Source organism: Pelophylax lessonae, assembly GCF_965119305.1.
Source record: "Pelophylax lessonae genome assembly, chromosome: 6".
NCBI lineage: Eukaryota > Metazoa > Chordata > Amphibia > Anura > Ranidae > Pelophylax > Pelophylax lessonae.
Genome location: NC_138773.1, coordinates 328404059 through 328431571, shown reverse-complemented (window position 1 = coordinate 328431571; position 27513 = coordinate 328404059). Strand labels below are relative to the sequence as shown.

At 45.5% G+C, this 27513-nt stretch overlaps 2 protein-coding genes across 2 annotated transcripts in view; both read right to left on the bottom strand.

Moving 5' to 3' along the window:
* The window catches only part of LOC309557593 (protein mono-ADP-ribosyltransferase PARP14-like), a 254593-nt gene that overhangs the window by 157455 nt on the left and 69625 nt on the right, over positions 1–27513 (bottom strand). The gene's annotated exons all lie outside the window — the stretch shown is intronic.
* On the bottom strand, positions 18–27027 carry LOC309557594 (protein mono-ADP-ribosyltransferase PARP14-like). Its single transcript, XM_082260389.1, has 4 exons — positions 26422–27027; positions 21769–21905; positions 4398–4569; positions 18–540 (listed from the first exon to the last, which is right to left on the bottom strand). Exons 1-4 carry the CDS (start codon positions 27020–27022, stop codon positions 248–250), a joined length of 1203 nt encoding a protein of 400 aa, XP_082116515.1. The 5' UTR covers positions 27023–27027; the 3' UTR covers positions 18–247.

The window sequence follows — 27513 nt, the reverse complement described above, 5'->3', positions numbered from 1 at the left end:
CCTCCCCCCAAGTTACAGTGTTTGCGACTGGTGATTGGCCAGCCAGACCTGAATACTGGATCCTGGACGTAAAGGTGAAGGTCACATGTTCCCTCATACCTGGAAGTATTGAGGCTTCCAGCAGATGTATAGAGCTGTGGGAGAATGCAGGAAGGGGGGAAATCATTGGTTTAGAATGGAAATTCCCTATCAAGAGAACCTGTCACTTTAACCCATTCTCATTGGTAACTTGCTATGCTTTGTTGGGTCACTTGCTGAAGGTGATGAGGTACTCGGGGTAGGCCTGGACATCATTAAATATGACAAACACGTTGGGATCCCTAGTGTCATCGGCTACGCTGTCATACAGGTCAGTGGGGTTTGCTTTATCCTTGGATGGAGGGACAATTATCTCCGGGGCTCCCTTACAGAAGATGCCGGTGAGAACCCGGGCCAGGTACATGTGTTTGTAGCTGCTGGATTGGTCAGGTATGGAGTATTTGTCATCTGAGGAATAAATTGCTTCAACTGCAAAGTACGTCCCTCTTCCGATCTTTGCATCTGTAAAAGAAATAAAGAATCGTTACATCTGGTGAGAGTATTATCTATGAACATCGAGCCGTCATCAGAAATTCCCTCCGCTACCTGTAAAGTGCCTACCGCCTCAACACGTGTTTTTGATGCTTCTGTGTTACCTTTTTGAAGCTTTAATGAAGCTTGGCAAATGCCCCATGTGCAAGGTGATCTGTTTGTTTTTAAGGGGCTCAGTACTACCCTCAACTCAGGAATACCCCCAGCTCATTATTATCCCCATTCAGCCTACCACCGCCCAGCAAATTCCCAGCTCATTAGCACCTTTGTTCAGCAGATCCCTGGTTCGGTAATATACCCCAGCTCTTAGGATGCCCCACTCAGTAGTAACCCCCAGCTCTGCTGATCCTCCTCACTCTCCAGTCACCATTTACCTCTCGCTATATTGCTCCTATGCTACTCACCACGTATGACATCTTCTAGCTTAACCAACTCTGGTTCCCCCAGCTCTGCTGATCCCCTGACGCTCAGTCCTCTCTCTCCAATCCCCCCTCACTTCCTGCTATATTGCTGCTATGTTGCTCACCACGTGTGACATTTTCTAGTTTCTTCTTCTTTGGTCCCTCAGCTCTGCTGATCCTCTGCTGCTCAGTTCTCTCTCTCCAGTCCCAACTATATTGCTCCAATGCTGCGCGCCACCTGTGACATCTCATAGTTTCTCTTACTCTGGTCCCCCATCTCTGCTGATCCTCTGCCGCTCAGTCCTCTCTCTCCAGTCCCAACTATATTACTCCAATGCTGCTGTGACATCTTCTAGTTTCTTCTACTCTGGTCCGTCAGCTCTGCTGATCCTCTGCCTCTCAGTCCTCTCTCTACGGTCCACGCTATATGGCTGCGCACCAGGTGTAACATCTTCTAGTTTCTCCTGCTCTGGTCCCCCAGCTCTGCTGACCGTCTGCCGCTCAGTCCTCCCTCTCCAATATCGGTTCCGGTCCACGGCTCATTGTGATTATGCTATGAGACTGTCCCCGGTCTGTTTAGTTTCCGCTTCCTGTTTTGGTATTCTATAAATGACGGTCAGTCAATGCAAGGTTACGCCCCCCTGATGACGTATTTGATTGCGAAACTCGTGGGAGAAGCTACACCTGCCTCTAATGTCACGTACCGGAAAGGGTCCACTGCTGTTACTAGCGGCTCCGGACGTTTGTTTTAGCTATTCATTAGTGTATCATTGGTGAGTGCAATACTTTTTTAAAATAAATCTTATGTCGAGATATACTGCACTATGAGCCTCTCTTTTATTTCATGAGACATATGCCTTACCAGATTGCACTCGAGCCATTTACATCTGAAGTGGAGCATTTGAATATTGATCTGCATAAAGAGTAGAGTGTTCCACATTGCATGCTGTGTCCATCTGGGGAATTTAATCTAAGAAGCGTTTTAGATCACTGTGAGAGCAGTGATCCTCAGTTTCAGGTAAGAGGCTTAATGATTCATGTGGTGGAGGTGGAGGCTGGTTTCCGTTCACCATTGTCAGTCGTTTTGATGCACATTAGAGGGTGGAAGACTCTGCTTCGATTCCAACTTCAAGCAATTGAACTGCACTATGGACATTTTAATATAATTATTTATTAGAGCTGCATTTTTTATATTATTTTCCATATCACCTGTTGATTGATGCTGGCTGCTATTTTTGTATAAGCTTTGGATGTGCGGTTTTCTTTATTCTATTCCGGTAATGTATTGCCTTCCCAAAGTACATAAGAATCCCATACACCCACCAAGATGTCCGATAGTAAGCGGGATTGATTTTAGTCACTTCCCGCATAGGACGATATTTTGATTTTTATTTACAAACGCTAGTTAAGAATTTACCTTCATATTTAAAAGATACTAAAGAAACCATCAAATTGCTTGAGAGGATTGACCTTCAGGGGAACTATTTATTGGCTTACAGCAGGCGTAGCTGCATTATACTCCTGTATCCCCCATCATTTGGGTTTAGAGGCAGTCAATTATTATTTGGAGGAAGATGGTACACTTCCACTATTACAACAACAATATATAATGGAACTGCTTCAATTTGCCACCAAGCAGAATTATTTCTGGTTTGATGACAAATTTTATCTCCGACAAAGAGGGCGTGGCTATTGGGGCTAAATTCGCCCCCAGCCTAGCCAATTTATTTATGGCCAAATGCGAGGAGGATGCCTTCTATGCCCAGAGGAGACCTGAGCTCATCCTCTGGGCATGATATATAGATGACATCCTCCTCATGGGATGGAGATCAAGAGTCCCTACATGACTTTTTTCTATGCTTTAACAATAACAATGGAGGTATCTCTCTGAGTTATGAGGCAAGTAGAGAGAAAATACATTTTCTCGATTTAGAAATATCAATAACTAACCAAAAGTTTGAGAATAAGACATATTTTAAACTGAAAGATAGCAATGGATTCATACATTCTGATAGCTGCCATCAAAGCTCAGTTCCATGCAGTCAGTTTTTGCATTTACAAAGCAACTGTACTAATATCCAGGATTTTCATCAGCAGGCACACATTTTAAAATTTAGGCTTCTCGGAAAGGGTTATCAGGAAATAGAGTTGGACTTGAAGAGTTTAAATTTTTTCATACACATTTTTGTTTAAAATTTTACTAGTGTACCCCCAGCATAAAACTGAAGTCAACTGATTGAGTGAGGTGGCTGAAGGTGTAAACTGTTGTGAAATCACCAGCGTTGGAGGCCACCACCCCTGATTAGGGATGGCTGTTCTATCCTAACGTAGCTGGCCATTTTCTCACCTCTTTTGAACCGGTTGTCTTCTCCATCCAGAACTTGCACATCACCGTCCTAGAAAGAATGATGCTTCTCCTTGTAGTGTAGGAGGACTGCTGAGTCCTGACCTGCAGAGTTCACTTTTTGGCACCTTTTGGAGGAGAGGGGGGAGAGGGTACCCAGTTTTGACAGGTACCCGCTCCCACTTCAGGTTCACTTCGCCATGGTGAAGTAAGCCGGACGCTCGGTCCCCCTCCTTACCCCCGCACCCGGCCCATTCACAAAGCACAGACTGATTCACGCATGTCACATGCACAGTAGAAAACCAGCTGGTAAGTTTCCCTTAGCTAAGATGGTGGCACCAGCACCCGAGAGCCATTTCAAGAATAATGCTGGATGCCTGGACAGGTGTGTGCCCTAATAGTAAAACTCAGCAGCTATAGTATTTGTAGCTGGGGGGAGGAACTCCTCTTTAAATAGCACAGCACAGTCCATATATGAATGTTGGCACTATGTTAAATATCTCATATTGTGCTATCAGCTTCTTATTTTATAACACAGATTGTTCCAGAAGCTTTTTGAGTATTTTAAATCAGAGTTCTTAGCTCCCCCTTCACACCAGAGTCCTCAGTCGCCCTCCCCCCTTTAACATCAGGGTTCTCAGCCCTCTTCTTTAACATCAGAGACCTCAGACAACCTGTCTGCACCATGGAAATTCATGGCACTCTGCAAAAATAAGGCAACACAACATTGCACCCCTAAAGAGGTTCCCCAGAGTGTCACGGCACCCTGGTTTAGAAACGCCGGATTGGGGACTTGTGTAAAGGTTCAGATCTATCCTTGGCCCTACTCTGTGTAGGCCACATAATGGTCACATTTAGCATCCCTCATATTACTGCGACTAAATGTTTCACTTTCTGCTGCAGCCGGAGGTTTGGCTCAGCCGAAAACCCAATATAGTTCCCTGAACAGCTGAAATTCAGGCCGAACCAACGGCTCATCTCTAGGGGTGAAATGCTGCAACGAAATGGCAATTTTGTGTTGGTCAGTCACAAGTTCACATTCATCGAATAGTTTGTTAAATCCATAAAGTAGCACAGCTTACCATTCTTTCCGGCATAGCTTCTGTTGAATCCGTTCTTATTCACATTGTCGATCGTTTTGGCATCTGTCCCGTGGAAAAGCAATCTCTCGCTTGCCATCTTGTTCTTATCCTCAATGCTGTTCTTCTTAATCTCGTAGTTCAACCAGAGGTGTTTGTTTTGTATTCTCTCAATCTGTAAAGAAAGAATAAACCGGCCACATCATTCATAGAAAATATTCTATAAAAATACCCCTCAGGTGCTGCTCACATTATGTAATTGGGGTTATTTACTAAAACTGGAGAGTGCAAAATCTGGTGCAGCTCTGCATACAAACCAATCAGCTTCCAGGTTTTATTGTCAAAACTTAAACTGGTTCTAAATGCTGAAGGTTTTTTTATGTATATAAAGGTAAAAAACTGTGTGAATCAGCCCCCCCCCCCCCCCAATCCTTAGCTAAGCTTTCTATGTTCCAGTGATGTTCATGATAGCCTCAGTTGTCCTGGGACTCTTTCTTCACATTGGCTGAGACAGCATCGGGAGCCCATTGGCTCCCATTGCTGTCAGTCACAGCCAGTGAGCCATTGAGTAGAGAGTGGGGGCGTGGGGGGGGGGGGGGGCTGAGCCGCGGCTCTTTGTGTTTTATGGACGCATAGAGCAGCAGCTTGGGATTGAGCATGCAGCGGTGCCCCCAGGGTAAGTGGTTTTCTCTGGGGGGCACTGCTCGAGGGGGAGGAGCCAGGAGCACCAGCGGGGGACCCAAAAAGAAGAGGATCGGAGCTGCTGTGTGCAAAACCATTACATAAAAACCGCCCTTTAAAGTGATTGTAAAGACAGAAGGTGCATTCTATGCATTAAGATAAAAAAACCTTCTGTGTGCAGCAGCCCCCCTTATACTTACCTGAGCCCCATTTCGATCCAATGATGTTGCACAAGAGCATCAGCTGTCCGCGACTCTCCCTTCTGATTGGCTGAGACACAACAGCCTGCACCATTTGCTCCTGCTGCTATCTCAATCCTAATAAATGCTGAAGGTTTTTTATGCATGATAGGTCAAAAACTGTGTGCAGCAGCACCCCCCCCCCCCCCAACCCTTACCTAAGCTTCCTCTGATCCAGTGATGTTCATGATAGCCTCAGTTGTCTCGGGACTCTTCCTCCACATTGGCTCCCACTGCTGTCATTCAAAGTCAGTGAGCCAATGGAGGAGAGAGAGGGGGTGGGGCTGAGCCATGGCCCCGTGTCTGAATGGACACAGGGAGCTGTGGCACGGCTCGGGTGCCACGATAGCAAGCTGCTTGTTGTAGGGGGTCCCCGGCAGAACGCAGGGGCCAGGAGCACAGAAGAGGGACCAGAGAAGAGGAGGATTGGGGCTGCTCTGTGCAAAACCATTACACATAGCAGGTAAGTATAACATGTTTTTTTTTTTTTAAACAAAAAAAAAAAAAAAAAAACAAGACTTTAATACCACTTTAACTGAACAAGCTGAAGCAAGAAGTTGATTGGCTACCATGCACAGCTGTACCAGATTCTTAGAAAAAGTCCCCATTGTGCCTGACATGTATGCAGCCATTGTTACACTTGCTGTGCACGGACAGTCGCTGAATGATCCTTTAGATATGGTAAAGTGTTTCTAAAATAAAATGTAATATATTGTAGCTTTCCCATACTTAGAGATGTGGTGGCTGCATTCCTTTTCTATTTTTCTACTTTTTCCTCTTTATATTTACCTGGTGATCCTGCACACACTTCCTGTCCTAGGGTGACAAAGCTCACTTCACTGTGAGTGGGTGTCCTATGGCCTGGCCATGACCTGTTTTGCTAAGCTAATTAGGCTAAGGCCATCGGAAGGGACCTGGTGGCTCTTCCAGCTGATCCACTTTTTATGGAGCTCTTGATACCTGCAGCCTTGAATCACTGCATGGATGTGTTTTTTAGAGGTCTCTCGTCTCATTTCCCATATCAGTCCTCTGTCAATTAACATGAAGAGGACTCTGGCTCATGTGTTGGGCGGCAACATGGCATGCAGAAAGCACCTGCTTTTGCATGCCTTTGGGTTGACAGCTTCTCTTCAGAGCTGCCCTGGACTGGACACCCTTATTGAGGATGTCACAGGGCAAAAGTACACATCTGTACCAACAGAAGAATCCCAGGGCTCAGTCCGGGAGGGTTCATCATCCGTCCTCAGAGGCCAAGAATTAAGTCTAAGCCTAACAGCCAGTTCCCCTGCAAACCCTGGACTTTCAAGTCCCCAAACCCTTGGATAAGTCTTCTTCAGCATTTCCCAAAATGTTGGGACATCAGTTGGCCTTTGCGGACTTTTGGACAGCCAGCATCCTAGATTCTTAGTGAAGGACGGTAGTTTCCAGAGGTTATAAGTAGGGATGATCGAACTTTTCAAAAGTTTAGTTCGGCCAGAACATCCGAACTTCCCGAAAGTTCGGCCCGGATTTCAGAACCCCATTGAAATCAATGGGACCCGAACTTCGGTAATCAAAAAACACCCTTTTGAAGCCCTAAAACCCAATAAATGCCCCTAAAAAGTGCCTAGGGTTCTGGGTTATGCCCCAGGGACTATTAATCAAACAAAAAAAGTTCTTAAAAATTGTCATTTTTGATAGAGAGCCAATTATTGAAAAAAAAAAATAAATAAATAAAAAAAAAAAACTTCTTTGGATTTAGTATCTGGGGGGGAAGTCTAAAAAGTGTACCTGTGAAGTTTCAGCTCTGTAGCTAGGGATGATCGAACCGTTCGGGTCGACCATCAGTTCGACCCGAACATTGGCTGTTCGAGGTTCGGCCGAATTTAGAACTTTTTACTTAAAAAGTTCGGAATTTGGCAACCAGAACCAACCAAAATGCAATGGGACAGGAAATGGGCTTTAAAAGCCCTTGATTGGACCAGAACCATTAGTAAAAGCCAATTGAGGGGGCAGGAGAATGCTAGGAATGTGTTTGGAGTGACTAGGGGGTCCCTAGGCCAATCATTAGTGAATACGCCCCCCAGTATATAAGATAGCCCCGGCAAATTCCTAGCATTGTAATACAGGGACATGGAAGAGAGTGGAAGCAGTTCTGTTAATTTTGCTTCAAAAGTGTCATTTAGCATTTATTAGTGTGAGGAAAGGGATATCTAGTGTAGTTAGGGTGCTCTTTTACACTTTAGTTAGATGCAAAAATTAAGTTTCTGTAGGGAAAGTGTTAAGTGCCATTGTGACCGTAGTGTAGTGTGAACTGACTCTGACTGCTATGGCAGGGTGACCAAACCCTTCCATATCAGGGTGACCGCTATAGAGAAAAGATTGTTTCTCTTAGGTCACATTCAGAGCACTGATATGGCTTCTCGCCTGTCAGCCTGCTTTTTGGCTGCAGGCGTTTATAGGAATTTTTTGAGGACATGTTTGGAGTCAGGCATGACATCTGAACATGTGCATAGGGGGTATATATACACACCCATGTATGTATATATACACCTGCACATATATAGGTGTGAAAGGAGCAGACTACTATACTTGCCCTAATTAATTAACACCAATATGGCTCCGCTCCTATAACACCTATATACTGTATGTGTAAGTGTAAAATACATATAAGTGTGTGTGTACATATATACCCCTATACAGAAGTTCAGATGTTTTGCCTGCCTCCAAAGAACCCAAAAAAATGCCCAAAAAAACGCCAGCGCCATAAAAAACGCCCAGGTGTGTTGTTGTAACGGACCGTTTCAGCAGACAAGGGGTTAAAATCCGTTTAGGCGATATGCCCCTTTCTGAGAGACAGGCACAGCTACTTGCAGGACACCAAACTCCCGAACTGGATACAAAATAGCACTCGAACCTGGAACCTCACGAATAGCTGCTAGCAGACGAACAGGAAAAGCATACATCAGCTTACACTCCTAGCAATCAGTCTCCAACAGCATACAGTGAATCCCCCCAAGAATGAGACAAAGCTCAGAGTTGAGGGTAAAACAGGAACAACATCAACATTTATTGGAAGAACACAGCACACTTTTATACAGAATTTGGAACATCCTTCCCCCAACAACCGCTTTCCCATTGGTCAATTTCACAGTACCTGCAGTCCCCCATAAGCTCCTCTCCAGACATGTAAATGAGGGCTCGAAAATGAGTCAGTAGTGATTGGTCAGATAGCTTGACCAGGAGGGCTGCTATGCAAATGAGGACTTGAAAATGAGTCAACAGGGATTGGTCAGATAGCTTTGACCAATGCAAGGAGACAGAAGCCCCAGGGGGCAATCAATGTAAACTATAGTCAGACACAGAACAATGGTTCCCTAACGAGCCCTCAATACACATTACTCTGAGTGTCAATACCTCCCTTAGCAGACAACAGGTGAGGTCATTAGCACACCTGACAAAAGGTGAATGGGGAGCCACCTTAGACAGCCCGTCTCCTCAGAACTTGCTGTAATGACCATATTAGGAGTTGACTTCCTGTTCAGAGACCTCATGGCAAATGGAAACAAAAATCTTCATATTACAAAGGAGACATTATTTTTGAATATGACTGTCCCATTTGTAGTAGTCCAAACCATAGTGTTCACCACCCTCCTGGTCACCCTGCATCTATAACAGATGCAGGGTGACTTAAACATAAGAAAGCCACACAAGGCTGGACATAGTGCCTCCCAACCTCTTTAAAGAAATTTGGGGTCCACAACCCCCATGCCCAAAGTGACTCCTGTCACATTTCTCCCCTTTTCCAAACAGACTAACAGGGTATCTGACCTTCTGCCGGTCAGTGCCCTTGTTAGTCCAGCAGCCCACCCACAAAACAGAAACAGCAGTACAGCCCACCCAAAAGAACTTGTTACTACACCTGGGTAGAAGAGAAATTTGTCCATGTCCAGGTGCCTCACCTTGGCTGTGTGGGGGACTGGTAGACTGCCTTGGTGGGTTGCTGAGTGGGCAGAGACCAGCGGTAATCTGCCCTGGTGCCAGCGCTACTACAGAAGTAGCCTGGTTGGAGACGGGTTGTTGGAGGGGGAGACCGATTGTCTCCCCTTTAGATACACCACCATGCTGCTGTGGGGGAAGACCGACTGTCTTCCCTTTGGCTAAATAGCCCTGTTGCTGGGGGTCAGAACCGACTGTCTCTACCCCCTGTGCTGTGAGTGCAGAGACCACGGTCCCATCTGCACTGTTGGGGGGCTTACTGTCTCCCCCTGGTACGTTAAGCTGCTGCTGTGGGATGGAGACTGGGCTCCCAATTCCCAATAGCTCAATCTGCCACTGGGGGACAGGACCAACTGTGTCTGCCCCCTGTAACTCAATCTGCCGCTGAGGGATGGAGACTGCGCTCCCAATTCCCTGGATATCACTCTGCCAATGGGGAGAGGGGGTAACAAGCTCCTCTCCCAAATATACTTCCAGCCCCTGGGGAGGGAGATCGACTGTCTCTGCTCCCAATACCGTGTCCTGTTGCTGGGGAAAGGAGACTGGGCTCTCTGTTCCCTGCAGGACACTCTGCTGCTGTGGGATGGAGACTGGGCTCCCAATTCCCAACAAATCACACTGCTGCTGGGGAGGGAGGACGCTGCTCTCCTCTCCCTGTACTTCACACTGCCTTCCTGGCATACCACTTTGCTGCTGGGGGGCAGGAACAACTACCTCTGCCCCCTGTGACTCAGCCTGCCGCTGGGGAGGGAGGACGCTGCTCTCCTCTCCCTGCACTTTACACTGCCGCTGGGGAATGGAGACTGGGCTCCCAATTCCCTGCAGGACCGGTGGAGAGACCTCGGTCCCATCTCTACCGGCCACCTGGGGTTCTTCCCAGTAAAACTCTACCATCTCGTCCCCTCTGAATGGGTCTGGCTCTGGGTCTGTCCTGCTGCTCTCCTGCTGAGCCTTCTCATAGTATTGGAACAGCTGCTGGTAGCCCTGTTCTAGCTCCATCTCCCGGGTCACCAGGTGGACCAGGTCTTGCTCAATTTCCTGAGTGTCGTCCCAGTCATACCTGCTCTCCCTCCACTCCAAGAGATCACTGAACCGGGCTTGTGTAGGGCTCCCAAATTCTAGCTCTGAAAAAGACTCCCATAACAAGCCAGGGCCATCAAACTCCTCTCCCTCTGGCTTGTCATGCTCGGCTGTCCAGGGCAGGTACTGTGCCCCATACCACCAGAGAGCCTGGTAGGCATCCTCCAGCCACATCTCCTGCCATACCCGGAGCTCCAATTCCTTTACCCATTCCTCCAGGGGCTGCTCTCCCAGGAAGGGCATCCGCAGGGCTAGTCGCTTCTGCAGTCGCTGGTCTTCCTTGGGGAGTCTCTCGCCCCGCTGGTATTCCACCATACCCAGTGCCTGGTACCAGATGCCTTTACGGACTGCATCTCGGTCATCCATGGCACCCTCATCGAACTCCACTGCTGGTTCCATGCTGGTGCTGTCAGGGTCCCTGTACTGGGACATGCGTTGCCCTCAATTGTAAAATCCAGAGCAATGGTGTCTCCTGTAGCTGTCATTCTGGCTGTAGGAACGATCCCGCCGCTTGCCACCAATTGTAACGGACCATTTCAGCAGACAAGGGGTTAAAATCCGTTTAGGCGATATGCCCCTTTCTGAGAGACAGGCACAGCTACTTGCAGGACACCAAACTCCCGAACTGGATACAAAATAGCACTCCAACCTGGAACCTCACGAATAGCTGCTAGCAGACGAACAGGAAAAGCATACATCAGCTTACACTCCTAGCAATCAGTCTCCAACAGCATACAGTGAATCCCCCCAAGAATGAGACAAAGCTCAGAGTTGAGGGTAAAAAAGGAACAACATCAACATTTATTGAAAGAACACAGCACACTTTTATACAGAATTTGGAACATCCTTCCCCCAACAACCGCTTTCCCATTGGTCAATTTCACAGTACCTGCAGTCCCCCATAAGGTCCTCTCCAGACATGCAAATGAGGGCTCGAAAATGAGTCAGTAGTGATTGGTCAGATAGCTTGACCAGGAGGGCTGCTGTGCAAATGAGGACTTGAAAATGAGTCAACAGGGATTGGTCAGATAGCTTTGACCAATGCAAGGAGACAGAAGCCCCAGGGGGCAATCAATGTAAACTATAGTCAGACACAGAACAATGGTTCCCTAACGAGCCCTCAATACACATTACTCTGAGTGTCAATACCTCCCTTAGCAGACAACAGGTGAGGTCATTAGCACACCTGACAAAAGGTGAATGGGGAGCCACCTTAGACAGCCCGTCTCCTCAGAACTTCCTGTAATGACCATATTAGGAGTTGACTTCCTGTTCAGAGACCTCATGGCAAATGGGAACAAAAATCTTCATATTACAAAGGAGACATTATTTTTGAATATGACTGTCCCATTTGTAGTAGTCCAAACCATAGTGTTCACCACCCTCCTGGTCACCCTGCATCTTTAACAGATGCAGGGTGATTTAAACATAAGAAAGCCACACAAGGCTGGACATAGTGCCTCCCAACCTCTTTAAAGGAATTTGGGGTCCACAACCCCCATGCCCAAAGTGACTCCTGTCACATTTCTCCCCTTTTCCAAACAGACTAACAGGGTATCTGACCTTCTGCTGGTCAGTGCCCTTGTTAGTCCAGCAGCCCACCCACAAAACAGAAACAGCAGTACAGCCCACCCAAAAGAACTTGTTACTACACCTGGGTAGAAGAGAAATTTGTCCATGTCCAGGTGCCTCACCTTGGCTGTGTGGGGGACTGGTAGACTGCCTTGGTGGGTTGCTGAGTGGGCAGAGACCAGCGGTAATCTGCCCTGGTGCCAGCGCTACTACAGAAGTAGCCTGGTTGGAGACGGGTTGTTGGAGGGGGAGACCGATTGTCTCCCCTTTAGATACACCACCATGCTGCTGTGGGGGAAGACCGACTGTCTTCCCTTTGGCTAAATAGCCCTGTTGCTGGGGGTCAGAACCGACTGTCTCTACCCCCTGTGCTGTGAGTGCAGAGACCACGGTCCCATCTGCACTGTTGGGGGGCTTACTGTCTCCCCCTGGTACGTTAAGCTGCTGCTGTGGGATGGAGACTGGGCTCCCAATTCCCAATAGCTCAATCTGCCACTGGGGGACAGGACCAACTGTGTCTGCCCCCTGTAACTCAATCTGCCGCTGAGGGATGGAGACTGCGCTCCCAATTCCCTGGATATCACTCTGCCAATGGGGAGAGGGGGTAACAAGCTCCTCTCCCAAATATACTTCCAGCCCCTGGGGAGGGAGATCGACTGTCTCTGCTCCCAATACCGTGTCCTGTTGCTGGGGAAAGGAGACTGGGCTCTCTGTTCCCTGCAGGACACTGCTGCTGTGGGATGGAGACTGGGCTCCCAATTCCCAACAAATCACACTGCTGCTGGGGAGGGAGTACGCTGCTCTCCTCTCCCTGTACTTCACACTGCCTTCCTGGCATACCACTTTGCTGCTGGGGGGCAGGAACAACTACCTCTGCCCCCTGTGACTCAGCCTGCCGCTGGGGAGGGAGGACGCTGCTCTCCTCTCCCTGCACTTTACACTGCCGCTGGGGAATGGAGACTGGGCTCCCAATTCCCTGCAGGACCGGTGGAGAGACCTCGGTCCCATCTCTACCGGCCACCTGGGGTTCTTCCCAGTAAAACTCTACCATCTCGTCCCCTCTGAATGGGTCTGGCTCTGGGTCTGTCCTGCTGCTCTCCTGCTGAGCCTTCTCATAGTATTGGAACAGCTGCTGGTAGCCCTGTTCTAGCTCCATCTCCCGGGTCACCAGGTGGACCAGGTCTTGCTCAATTTCCTGAGTGTCGTCCCAGTCATACCTGCTCTCCCTCCACTCCAAGAGATCACTGAACCGGGCTTGTGTAGGGCTCCCAAATTCTAGCTCTGAAAAAGACTCCCATAACAAGCCAGGGCCATCAAACTCCTCTCCCTCTGGCTTGTCATGCTCGGCTGTCCAGGGCAGGTACTGTGCCCCATACCACCAGAGCGCCTGGTAGGCATCCTCCAGCCACATCTCCTGCCATACCCGGAGCTCCAATTCCTTTACCCATTCCTCCAGGGGCTGCTCTCCCAGGAAGGGCATCCGCAGGGCTAGTCGCTTCTGCAGTCGCTGGTCTTCCTTGGGGAGTCTCTCGCCCCGCTGGTATTCCACCATACCCAGTGCCTGGTACCAGATGCCTTTACGGACTGCATCTCGGTCATCCATGGCACCCTCATCGAACTCCACTGCTGGTTCCATGCTGGTGCTGTCAGGGTCCCTGTACTGGGACATGCGTTGCCCTCAATTGTAAAATCCAGAGCAATGGTGTCTCCTGTAGCTGTCATTCTGGCTGTAGGAACGATCCCGCCACTTGCCACCAATTGTAACGGACCATTTCAGCAGACAAGGGGTTAAAATCCGTTTAGGCGATATGCCCCTTTCTGAGAGACAGGCACAGCTACTTGCAGGACACCAAACTCCCGAACTGGATACAAAATAGCACTCCAACCTGGAACCTCACGAATAGCTGCTAGCAGACTAACAGGAAAAGCATACATCAGCTTACACTCCTAGCAATCAGTCTCCAACAGCATACAGTGAATCCCCCCAAGAATGAGACAAAGCTCAGAGTTGAGGGTAAAAAAGGAACAACATCAACATTTATTGGAAGAACACAGCACACTTTTATACAGAATTTGGAACATCCTTCCCCCAACAACCGCTTTCCCATTGGTCAATTTCACAGTACCTGCAGTCCCCCATAAGGTCCTCTCCAGACATGCAAATGAGGGCTCGAAAATGAGTCAGTAGTGATTGGTCAGATAGCTTGACCAGGAGGGCTGCTATGCAAATGAGGACTTGAAAATGAGTCAACAGGGATTGGTCAGATAGCTTTGACCAATGCAAGGAGACAGAAGCCCCAGGGGGCAATCAATGTAAACTATAGTCAGACACAGAACAATGGTTCCCTAACGAGCCCTCAATACACATTACTCTGAGTGTCAATACCTCCCTTAGCAGACAACAGGTGAGGTCATTAGCACACCTGACAAAAGGTGAATGGGGAGCCACCTTAGACAGCCCGTCTCCTCAGAACTTCCTGTAATGACCATATTAGGAGTTGACTTCCTGTTCAGAGACCTCATGGCAAATGGGAACAAAAATCTTCATATTACAAAGGAGACATTATTTTTGAATATGTCTGTCCCATTTGTAGTAGTCCAAACCATAGTGTTCACCACCCTCCTGGTCACCCTGCATCCATAACAGATGCAGGGTGACTTAAACATAAGAAAGCCACACAAGGCTGGACATAGTGCCTCCCAACCTCTTTAAAGGAATTTGGGGTCCACAACCCCCATGCCCAAAGTGACTCCTGTCACAGTTGTTGCAGCTGGCGTTTTTTTTGGCATTTATTGGGGTCTTTGGAGACAGGCAAAACATCTGAAGTTCTGTATAGGGGTAAATATACACACATACTTATATGTATATATACCCATACACATACATAGGTGTGAAAGGAGCAGAACACTATACTTGCGCTAATTAAATAATTAACACCAATATGGCTCTGCTCCTATAACACCTATATATGTGTAAGTGTAAAAATACATACAAGTATGTGTGTATATATACCACTATACACAAGTTCAGATGTTTTGCCTGCCTCCATAAACCCCCAAAAAATGCCTGCAACAACACACCTGCAACAACACACCTGTGCGTTTTTTTTTTTTTTGGCTCTAGCGTTTTTTTGGGCATTTTTTTGGGCATCTTTGGAAGCAGGCAAAACATCTGAACTTGTGTATAGGGGTGTATATATACACACATACTTATATGTATTTTTACACTTACACATATATATGTGTTATAGGAGCGGAGCCATATTAGTGTTAATTATTTCATTAGCGCAAGCATATATTTCTGCTACTATCACACCTATATGTGTCTAGGTGTATATATACATATAAGTATGTGTGTATATACACCCCTATACACAAGTTCAGATGTTTTGCCTGCTTCCAAAGACGCCCAAAAAAATGCCCAAAAAAACGCTAGCGCCAAAAAAAAAAACGCCCAGGTGTGTTGTTGCAGGCATTTTTTGGGGGTTTTTGGAGGCAGGCAAAACATCTGAACTTGTGTATAGTGGTATATATACATACACACTTGTATGTATTTTTACACTTACACATATATCGGTGTTATAGGAGCGGAGCCATATTGGTGTTAATTATTTCATTAGCGCAAGTATAGTGTTCTGCTCCTTTCACACCTATATATGTGTATGGGTATATATACATATAAGTATGTGTGTATATTTACCCCTACACAGAAGTTCTGATGTTAAAAAATGCCCAAAAAAACGCCCAGGTGTGTTATTGCAGGGTTTTTTTGGGCATTTTTTTGGGTTCTTTGGAGGCAGGCAAAACATCTGAACTTGTGTATAGGGGTGTATATACACACATACTTATATGTATTTTTACACTTACACATATATAGGTGTTATAGGAGCGGAGCCATATTAGTGTTAATTATTTCATTAGCGCAAGCATATATTTCTGCTACTATCACACCTATATATGTCTAGGTGTATATATACATATAAGTATGTGTGTATATATACCGTATACACAAGTTCAGATGTTTTGCCTGCTTCCAAAGATGCCCAAAAAAATGCCCAAAAAAACGCCAGATACAAAAACGCCCAGGTGTGTTTTTGCAGCTCTGCTGTTCTGTCAGTGATGAACACAGTGATCCTCATATTTAGGAATGTGGGTCTCTGTGTTCATCCAGCAAGTCCATCCCCCACACAGTTAGAAAGCACTCCCTAGTGACACATTAAACCCTTTGATTGCCCCTGGTGTTAACCCCTTCCCTGCCAGTGTCATTAGTACAGTAACTGCATATTTTTAGTACTGATTACTGTAGTAATGTCACTGGTCCCCTCAAAAGTGTTAAAAATGTCAGTTAGGGGTCCGATCTGTCCGCAGTCCCGCTAAAAATCTCTGATCGCCGTCGTTAGTAGAAAAATAAATAAAAAAATAAAAAATTACATAAATCTTTCCCCTAGTTTGTAGATGCGATAACTTTTACGCAAACTAATCAATATACACTTATTGGGATTTTTTTTACCAAAAATATGTGGCAGAATACAAATTGGTCGAAAATTATGAAAAATTTAGATTTTTTAATTTTTTTTATTGGGGATGTTTTATAGCAGAAAGTAAAAAATATTGTTTTTTTTTTTTGTATCAGAATTGTCGCTCTTTTTTTGTTTATAGCGCAAAAAATAAAAATTGCAGAGGTGATCAAATACCACCAAAAGAAAGCTCTGTTTGTGGGAATCAATTACTTTGGGTACAGCATCGCACGACCGCGAAATTGTCAGGTAAAATAACGCAGTGCCTTATCGCAAAAAATGGCCTGGTCATTAAGGCGCTAAAACCTTCTGGTCCAAAAGTGGGTAAACCTGCCTCTGTCTGTGTCACTGAACAGATCTCCATGCAGCCTTTGTGGTGCTTCTGTAACAAGATGTCTTTGCCCCGTGGCCCGCTTCCAGGGGTTCTACTCCAACCTGTTATACCTTCCTAAACCAAAAGGGGCACCCACACCATCTTTGATCTAGACGAGGTTCCAAATGTCTTCAATTAGGCCAAGAAGTTCCATATGGAATCCACCAGGACTGTCATAGCCTCTCAACATCAGGGAGACTTTCTGGCCTCTGTAGACATCAGAGATGTGTAATTGCATGTCCCCATTTTTTTCAACACATTAGCCGTTCCTTTTTTTTTACTTTGGGTCCCAGCACTTTCAGTTTGCGGCATTGCCATTCGGCCTATCTTCCACAACCCATGTTCACCAATTCCCTGCTCTCACCTTGATACTCTCCTAGGTTATCCCCATTGTAGGATATCTGGGCAACCTCCTGTTAGTCTCATCCTTGACATAGCTCAAGCCAGAGTAATTATTCTCCAAACTCTCCGTACTTGGACCCTTTAGTCCAGGAGTCTCCTGACTCTTCCCTTTTGCATGAGATTTCTCTCTACAACTCAACATCCTGTCATTACTAGACCAGTCAATTTGTAAGATTCTGGTACCTTCGGTACCCTTATAGCCATTTCTTCTACAATTGCGTCCCACCTCTTCAGCTAGGTGGAACGCATATACCTGCCTATCGCTTTAAGCCGCATGACGTCATCACTAGGCGCCGCTCTGAGCGGCTATTTCAATCGCCGGCTTTCACTCACAAGGTGTTCGTTCAAACCGCATGTTATACAGCCTTGTCTGACGCTGCCGAAGCCTCCAGCTATTTCCCCAATATCTGGATAGACCGGAGTGTTACTACTTGATCCTGTACCTCGCTATTGATCCTGTATCTCGCTACCTGATCATTATTTCATTACCGGACCCTTCATCTTTCTAACCAACTAGTGATAAGTACCCCACAGGGGATTCCTTCCTATCAACTTACACTATCTACTCTTGCATACTAAAGACTGTTGCTATCTATGCATTACTATTTCTATCATCTGCACTGTTACATAGATTGCTAGCTCTTGAGTCTACTACCATCTATATCCTTGCACTAAGTTAGCATCTCCTGTACACTTCATCTGCTGTCCCCTACCACCTGTTACTTGTACATGATTGCTAAACTTATCTGCATTTTATCTATCACCATCTGCTACACTCCTGAACATTACTATTGAGTGCTTATCATTGCTATCACTACTCACGCCTGTCCTTTCAGCACATCACCTCTATACTATCGTATACAACCTATCACTCCAGGAACATCTTATTGAGTGTCTGTATATTTGCATGTTGAAGCAGGCTGGGCCACAATGATGAGTCTGGAGAGTTGGATATGGTGATTCAACACATCTCTACACGACTACTGAGTGGAAATTCTGCAGCTGCAAATCCAGTTCACTAAACAAACGCCGGAGCGTTACACAATTCAGTCTTGGATAGAATGATTCACCTGGCACTGAAGACAGAGTTGTCCCTAACTTGGTGGCTAAGGAATCCGACTCTGGAGTTGGAGGAAGTCCTTTCTTCTGGTCATTTGACAGATCTTCAGAATGAGTGCTATCCTGTTGGAATTTTTTTTTCCTTCTTTACATGAACTCATTTTGAATGACTCTAACCCAACAAACCTAATGGGATTGAGGCTTGGAGAACTTGGCTTTGAAAGGACCAAAGGGACTCTCATGGACCTTTACCCTCCATTCCCATTTCCACACTCCAAAACCTATTTGTTAGAGTTATTTCATCAATTAAATACAGAATTGCCCTTGTATAAATTACTTGACATCCCTCAAATATGGGGTGCAGTTCGGGGATCTGCCCAGTTAGAAGGATGGAGGAGATATGACAGGGGTACAAAAGTTGATAACTATTTAATAACAGAAATGTGAGGTCTCACTGATGATGGAAAAAAGACTGAGTTTGCTTCATTTGGGAGAAAAAAAAAATCTAATTAACGTCTACAACAATGTTTATGATCAATGTAATGATTAGGTATATGAACTTTATTTTTCAAGGACTAGACAAAGGACAGATGGACACCAGTTCTGGTTGGGAGGAAAGATTTTTTTATCACCACTTTGTGAATTGATTCTTTTGCAGAAAGTTGGCCAAAGCCCAATTCCAGTTTAACTTCAAATAAAGCCTCATATTTCTAAAAAAAACTAAGCTGTGAAAATCATTTTGGTATGAACTGTAGACAAATCTAAGGAAGGTGGAGTGGGATTGGAGTCTTATAATTGTAATGCTATCCCCGCAAGGGCCGCTGATTTGTGTCCTGGGTTGCAGAAACAGCCAAACACAAAACAACGTTCCACTCCTCTGGCTCAAAAAAAAAAAAACAGCCTGGGGGTTGCCTTTTTAAAAGTTTATTTTAAGTTAACTTGGGTGGGGTTCAGGGAACTGTGGGATACTCAAAAACCCCAACAGGAAAAAAAAAGCACACAGTCCCCTTAAGTAGCAGAACAAAGAGGACAGCACTGGCAGCAATTTCCCAGACCAGGCAAGTCTGATACTCGGTGCAGGGGTTAACAAGAACAACCGTCACTGAGATCCTTCACCCTTAGTCTGTACTCAGTGTCCCCAAAGCTTGGGACGTTCCCATCAGACTCCAGCAGACAGACTCCTCTGTGAAGCTTCCAGGGGAGATCTCCATTGGCACCCCTCCTTAGCGCCTAACAGGCTTGTGGCTGGATAACCCCCCCCACCCCCAGCTGAGCACAGCTGGGATGTAGATGAACAGGCTGGGACCACAGCAGGATGGCCAGAAAGGGTTGTCAGAATATTTATACTGCTATAATATAACAGTGTCTCCATTTAATATGGAACGAGTTCTTTTTAATCGATTCGTTTCTTTTTAACAGCATATACCAATCTTAATGAATACAGTCTATTTACCACACTTAACATGGCTGCTAGCTATAAATGGTCGTTACCAGAGTCCTTAAGATGGCTGCCTTCCCAAAATGATGGCCAGTTAGGGAGGAGTTTCATCTGGTGTTCTTCAAAGTTTCAGATAAGGGATTGAACAAGATGGAATATGTATAGATGAGTATATGTATGGATGTAAGTAGCGTGTGTGTTGGAAGTGTAATGAGTGATGTTGTAATGTGTGTGTGTCCTATTACATCTGGGTTTACCTTTTTATATTGTATTGAACAAAAGGACAGTAAAATTACCATGGTGAGGTCATTGGGCGACACCTCTACTGGTCATCCAGTTTATTGGATATTAGAATTATATGATAAGTTCATCATTTAAAAATAATCATAAAAACAATATAAGAATCTATCCATACGTGTCCATCTAATATCTCCATCATGTAACTAGGTAAGGATTGGACCTGGTAACACTGTTTAATAAGGATATATTATTAATACAATATATATATATATTTCTAGATTGTAAGCTCTAACGAGCAGGGCCCACTAGTTCCTCCTGTTTTGAACTGTATTTTAACTGTATTGTCTTCCCTCACATTGTAAAGCGCTGCGCAAACTGTTGGCGCTATATAAATCCTGTATAATATAATAATATATTGTTTGGAAGTGACTGTTTTAACCAGATACTACATTTAGTAGCAGCCACCAGAGAGGGCAGTGTTGTATCATTATTAGATTCAGTATATAGCAAATAATAGCATTATTATTACACAGATAACCTTATGACCTCTGGCTGGTTAAAAGCCTTAAATTAACAAAATCCTGTCAAACACTTCAGACTCTTTGGCGAGAATGGAAGATCTATGGTGGCCATAAAAACTTAACAAGACCTACACAAATGTTTCTAAAATGAAGTAATTAGCTTCACCTAAGTAAGATTATTATGTGCAAAAATATGAAACCAAAATGTGGTATACAAAGCATTCCTATATATGTATATATTTCACATAATGTAACGACATAATTATTGCTAATATTTTCTCACACAAAAGTATAATGTATCTTTAAAACTTAGTTTAAATGAATCTAATAGAATACACTTAACTCATTGTAAAATACAGACAGACTATAAGCATAATAGTTATAAGTGTCTGGCATAGCATCTGGCTAATTGACTCTTATCTGATGAGATGTAAAAAGGGCCTCATTATTTACGACCAAAGAAAGACAGATATATCTATGCTGTTCAGAATCTCTATATAGAACTGAATATACATGGCTTATATATATATAATTCCATTTTTCTTTTATTTAATCTCCCCAATAATCCTGACATGGTAGACAGCCCTCCTGGTTAGAAACCTCTCCTCCTGGGAAAAGACCCGGCTCTATGGGGCTCCAGACTTTTATGCATCGTCCAACCACTATCTGGGCACACCTTCCCAGGGATTGGCTGAAGCTGCATACATATTCAGACTGCCTATCTGACTCCCCCACCCACAATGTTCTGGAAATATCCAGAAATTAGGGGGAAGCAGTCAAACCTGCAGCCTGTAGAACTCAGAGCAGCCCAAAGCAATGACATGCAGCTCTACTGATTACAGGAAAGCCAACAAACTAAATTTGCCTAGCCAATCCTAACAGCTTAACTAGGAGGATGATACATTTTTAAAATTCTCATCTGCAACTCACTGGTGGGTTCTTGGTAGCAATGAATGGTCAAACTGTTGATCAAATCAAAAGTAACCTCTTTTAAGCAGGGAATGTCTAATACACGGGTCTGGAAACTATGACATGGGCTCTGTGGGAGAATTTCTAGGTGATGCTGAAGGTCTGTGAGAAACCTCAGGTGATGCTAGAGGTGTATGAGGATGTTCACCTTATGAGGAGGTGTGTGAGAATGCTCAGGTGATGGAGATCTATGTGAATACCCAGGTGAATGCCAGGAGATGTGAGAATGCTCAGGTGATAAGGGGGTGTATAAATGCTTGGGTGATGGATAGATAGATTGTAAATGGCACAGTGTATTGAATTACCTTAATGATATTCATCTGACATGACTTTTCAAACTCTGTCTGGACTTTAATGTACTCTTCGGATCTTGGCGCCAGCTGTACAACATCCATACTACTGGTCTTCATCTCTTTCCAGTATGATGGTATAGACTTTTGCTCTGCAATGTAAATGTCACTGAAATTAAAGCAGAACGCCTAACAAACAGCAAATTACAATCCTGAAATATACAGTATATGTGATAGGTTCTCCCTCTGACATGGACTCGTCACCAATTCTCCTTCTGTCATACATTTGCTATATTGCAATCTGCCAGACTGTGCATACTCAGGAGTCGGCATCCAATCTACCTCAAGTCAGATGGCCATCTTGGGAAATTGGACCAGCCAGGCTCAGGACATTTCTGGTATGGATCTAAATTTTCTTTCCGGCCAAGGGTTAATAGGAACAGATATTTAGGGGCTCCTAAGCATGGACGTTTACCTTTTGCTTCTGATCTGTGTGTGTGTGTGTGAAGCATTTGGTAATGATCTGGTGGGCAATGTTTGAATATGTGATATATAAAGGAAAGTGCGCTGATTCAAATTGGGTGTGCTGCTACCTTAAAGTAAATGTAATGAAGTGTGTATGAAAAATCAGGTGCGCTAGCCCAAATGATATGGTACAACATACAAAGTGATGTGTAAATAACCAGTAACAAAGAAAGGTATCTAAAAAACAAATCCAAAATGGTGAAAAACAAAATGCAAATCCAAAATTCAAACTAGTGAATCACCAGTGAACAACGATATTAAACGTCCATGACATTAAATCAAACAGTCCAAAAAGTGAAGATGCAAATGCTGTGCTGTGAACAAAAAACTCTGGAAGGTGCAAAACTTGTGTTAGGAAGGTTCAGGGTCCCGCTACCAGCTTAGCCTCTTACCAAAGACTGGAAATGAAGGGCATATATGGATATTACTGCTCTGGGGGTCATGCAGCTTGTGAAGGGATTCCCAGACACTCAGGTGACACTCTAGCACACTCGTGATCCCTGGACTCTTACCGGACAAGGCCAAAAAAGAGAGCCTGGAATGGTGATTCCTGGCAGGATCACCTCCTATCACCATTCCAGGCTCTCTTTTTTGGCCTTGTCCGGTAATATCCATATATGCCCTTCATTTCCAGTCTTTGGTAAGAGGCTAAGCTGGTGGCGGGACCCTGAACCTTCCTAACACAAGTTTTGCACCTTCCAGAGTTTTGTGTTCACAGCACAGCATTTGCATCTTCACTTTTTGGACTGTTTGATTTAATGTCATGGACGTTTAATATCGTTGTTCACTGGCGATTCACTAGTTTGAATTTTGGATTTGCATTTTGTTTTTCACCATTTTGGATTTGTTTTTTAGATACCTTTCTTTGTTACTGGTTATTTACATCACTTTGTATGTTGTACCATATCATTTGGGCTAGCGCACCTGATTTTTCATACACAATGTTTGAATATGACTTGGCTCTTGTGGAGCCGTGTTCATGGCATGCTCTATTTACCTTCATCTGGACTGCTTTTGAATTTGAGTGTGGGGTGTGTGTGTGTGTGTGTGTGTGTGTGTGTGTGTGCGTGTGTGTGTGGGGGGGGGGGTGTCTAAAATTTTAATTTTTTTTCTAAGCATGTGGGCGGGGGTCTACCACACCCATGCCCTAGGGGTACCTGTGCCCAAAGACCAGCTCATCTATGACCGGGACCAGGCAGGAACTGCGGGCATGTGGACAGTCTAACAGTAAGGCAGTCTCCCGACTTAGAGATAACCTAGCACTGCATGTAGTAATAAAGCGGAGTTCCTTTATAAAGTGTTGTCCCATAGCTCTACATTCAGTGACTTGTATGTGATGCATTCGGAGTAGCGTGCCAAGTTGTACTACCTCCACCAACCAACCACCTCTGTTACCTCACTCCCAGAAGCAGAATGAGATCCTGCTGGACACATAACGGGGATCTCATATGCGGGGCTTGGGACAAGGGGTGAGCAGGAGGGAGGGCTGCCCTGGGTACTGTGAGGATTGGAGGGAGGGTGTGTTGAGAGGGGGAATTTAGGGGGGGTGGTAGAAGGTAAGAATTGTTCTAGGAGGGGAAATTTGGGGAGGTGTGCTAGGAGTGGTGATTTGGAGAGGGTTTGTGTTGTGTTGAGAGGAGGGATGCGGGAAGGAGATTTGTGCTAGGAGGGTGGATTTAGGGGGGTTTGTGCTAGAAAAGGTAATATGGAGGGGGGGGGGGGGGAATTTGTGCTAGGAGAGGAGGATGGCATTTTTTTTAGGAAGGGGATTTGTGCTAGGGATGTTTGGGGGGCATGTGTGCTAGGAGGGGAAATTTGGGAGGGAGGGATGATTTGTGCTAGGTTGGAGGATTGCGGGAGGGGATTTTGTGCTCGGAGGGAAAATTTTAGGGGTACAGGCATTCTGCTAGGAAGGGATGTTTTTTTTTTTTGGGGGGGGGATTGTGCTTGGAGGATATGCAGAATGAGAGGATTTGTGCTGGGGGGGGGAATTAACCACTTAAGCCCCGGAAGATTTTACCCCCTTCCTGACCAGGGGGTATTTTGCGATTCGGCACTGCGTGACTTTAACGGACAATTGCGCGGTCGTGCGACGCTGTACCTAAACGAATTTGACGTCCTTTTTTTCCCACAAACAGAGCTTTCTTTTGGTGGTATTTGATCACCTGTGCGATTTTTTGATCACGCGCTATAAACAAAAAAAGAGCGTCAATTTTGCAAAAATAACAATATTTTTCACATTTTTTATATGAAATTCCCCCAAAAAAAAAAGTAAAAATCAAAATTTTTTAAAATTTTCGGCCAATTTGTTTTATGCTACATATGTTTGGTAAAAAAAATCGCAAAAAGCGTATTTTGATTGGTTTGCGCAAAAGTTATCGCGTTTACTAACAAAGGAAAAGATTTTTGTCATTTTTGTTGTTTTTTTTTAACGCGTAATGGCGGCGATCTGCGATTTTTTTTGCGGTACTGTGACATTGGGGCGGACAGATCGGACCCTTGACTGACATTTGTGACACTTTTGGGGTTACCAGTGACATTTCTACAGTAATCAGTGCTATACATATGCACTGTTACTGTAAAAATACACTGGTTGTGAAGGGGTTAACTTTATTTGGAAGGGAGGGGCTGTGTGTATCCCTAGGGGCGTGCTTTCTACTGTGATTGGCTGTGGGTTGAGCTGTAAGGACACTGATCAACGGATCTACATACTAGATCCGTGTGATCAGTGTCTTTACAGCGAGGAGAATGACAGGCAGCTTGTTTACACAAGCTGCCTGACATTCTCCCTCTCCCCCGCCGATCGCCGAGTGACCGGCGGACATCGGGTCCGCTGGTCACACGCGCGGGGGGGTCCGTGACCACGCGGGAGCGGGAGCGCGCCTCCGGGGGTGCGCGCTCGCTCCCTAGACCCTCACAAGCTAGTGACGTAGCCCTATGTCACTTTGCCTGTGAGGGGCTGACTGCCGACGTAGATCGGCGTTAGGCAGTAGGCAAGTGGTTAAGCAGGGGGATGAATTTGTACTGGGAGGAGGGGAAATTTATGCTTAGGGGATGAGCATGCTGGTTAGCGGTCGTTTTTTTTTTTTTTTTTTTTGAGGGGGAGAACTTTGCTGACACATAACGCTCATACACCTGGAAGGAGCGGAATTTTGGAATGTTTGGGCTCTAGATGACCTTGTCCCGGCACTGGGCACTGCTCATACATGTCCTGCATTAATTCTTCCTCTTCTGTACCATATAGTGAGGCTGAGGGCCTCTGTGATGCTGGTCTGCTCCCAGGTGCTATGGGAGACAGACCGTTAGGTAGGGAGCCCAATTGGCGACCCCCTCGCTACTGGAGTATATCTCACCTTACCCAGGTACCACGCCTTGACTGGTGGCATTGTGTCTCTTGATGTTAACTTTGCTTACCCTTAGCAACAGCCTTTATTCTTACTTAGTATGCTCACTTGACATTGTAGCATAGAGTACTTCATACCCTTCTAGTGCTATTACAGACCCAGGTTCTTTTAGATATGCCAGCCCTATTCGGCACCCTGGCTTCACTCCCTACTGAGGTTCTTTCCCGGAACAAGTGTGCAAAATGGGACTTTTCAGACTTGTTTGACAACATACGTTTTCAGATCAGTTGCTCATTAGGGAGTAAAGCCATTATTATGGTGGTTGCCCTGGAGAAAGGACTCTAAAGGAGAACTTCATTTTAGTGATATTGTCTTATACAGGCCCCTCCTCTCCCTCAGTGTACCCACATAGTTCAGTACTTTCCTTCAGTCCTACTATGAAGATCTTTATGGTGTGGTGCCCCAAAAGATCCTTCGCTTGAAAAGGTCCTGGCCAGAAAAAGGGAGATTTTGTCTGCTGCACCATTGAGCCATGGACTTTTTCATTCTAATGGCTGATCTGTACCCATGGAAGACACAGCCATCCAGAGGGGTACCAATGCAGCCTCCTGCTGAGACTTTTTACAAGCTAAGGCTGTGTGGAGCATCACAAAGATCTCTGGAGGAGGCTGAAGCAAGAGTTTACCTTTATGGGTAGCAACAAGGTGGGGGGAATATAAAGGATGACTTCATCAGAAGTCATTGGCAGCTCCCTTTTTCTGTCTCCGCAGGTTCACTTTAATGATGATAATAGAATTACCGTGTTTAGAATTTCGTTGAAGCGTCACAGTGTTCCCTCTGGGATCTCTTGCAGTTTTCAGTTCTACAATCGCTGTGTATTTTGCCCCATTAATATCAATATGTATACTTTGTCTGTCCTCATTCATGGCCTTCTCCAGCTCCATGTTTGTCATTTTGTCAAAGGGAATAAATTTGTTTCTGTTCAGGTATCCCCATTCCACCAGATTACTGCACAGCTCTGCTTCCCGCTCTCTCGTCCTCTTATCTCGCACATTCTTGATCATCTCTTGGATTTTATTACTGACCTCCAGAACATCCCTGGACAGACCCAGAACTTTGACGGTGGAACATGAAGAGTCAAAAATAACAGTAACTTGGAAGGTCTTCTGAAGTTGGCCCAAAGCCTCATGGTCCTTGTCATCAAACTCCTGGATCCAGTCATCTGTGATGATGTTCTCGTACTGCTCCTTCATTATCAGATCACGGAGCCAGACTTTAGTCTTATCCACGGCGTCCTGACTTTCCGCACACAGCTGGATAATAGCCGGCTCAATGTTTTCTCTTAATTCAAAAACATTGGAATCCTCTTCATCTTCCTCTGCATTATAATTCCCCATCATAAAACTCATAACGTCTGTTTGGGAGACAAAAAACAAATGCTTGTAACCAGTGGCGGCTGGTGCTCAAAATTTTTTTGGGGGGGGCGCAAACAGAAAGATTAGTGACCAGCGTGCCCCCAATCAATGCAGAGTGCCACAGCGTGCCCCCAATCAATGCAGAGTGCCACAGCGTGCCCCCAATCAATGCAGAGCGCCACAGCGTGCCCCCCAATCAATGCAGAGTGCCACAGCATGCCCCCCAATCAATGCAGAATGCCACAGCGTGCCCCCCAATCAATGCAGAGTGCCACAGCATGCCCCCAATCAATGCAGAGTGCCACAGCATGCCCCCCAATCAATGCAGAGTGCCACAGCATGCCCCCAATCAATGCAGAGCGCCACAGCGTGCCCCCCAATCAATGCAGAGTGCCACAGCATGCCCCATCAATGCAGAATGCCACAGCGTGCCCCCAATCAATGCAGAGTGCCACAGCATGCCCCCCAATCAATGC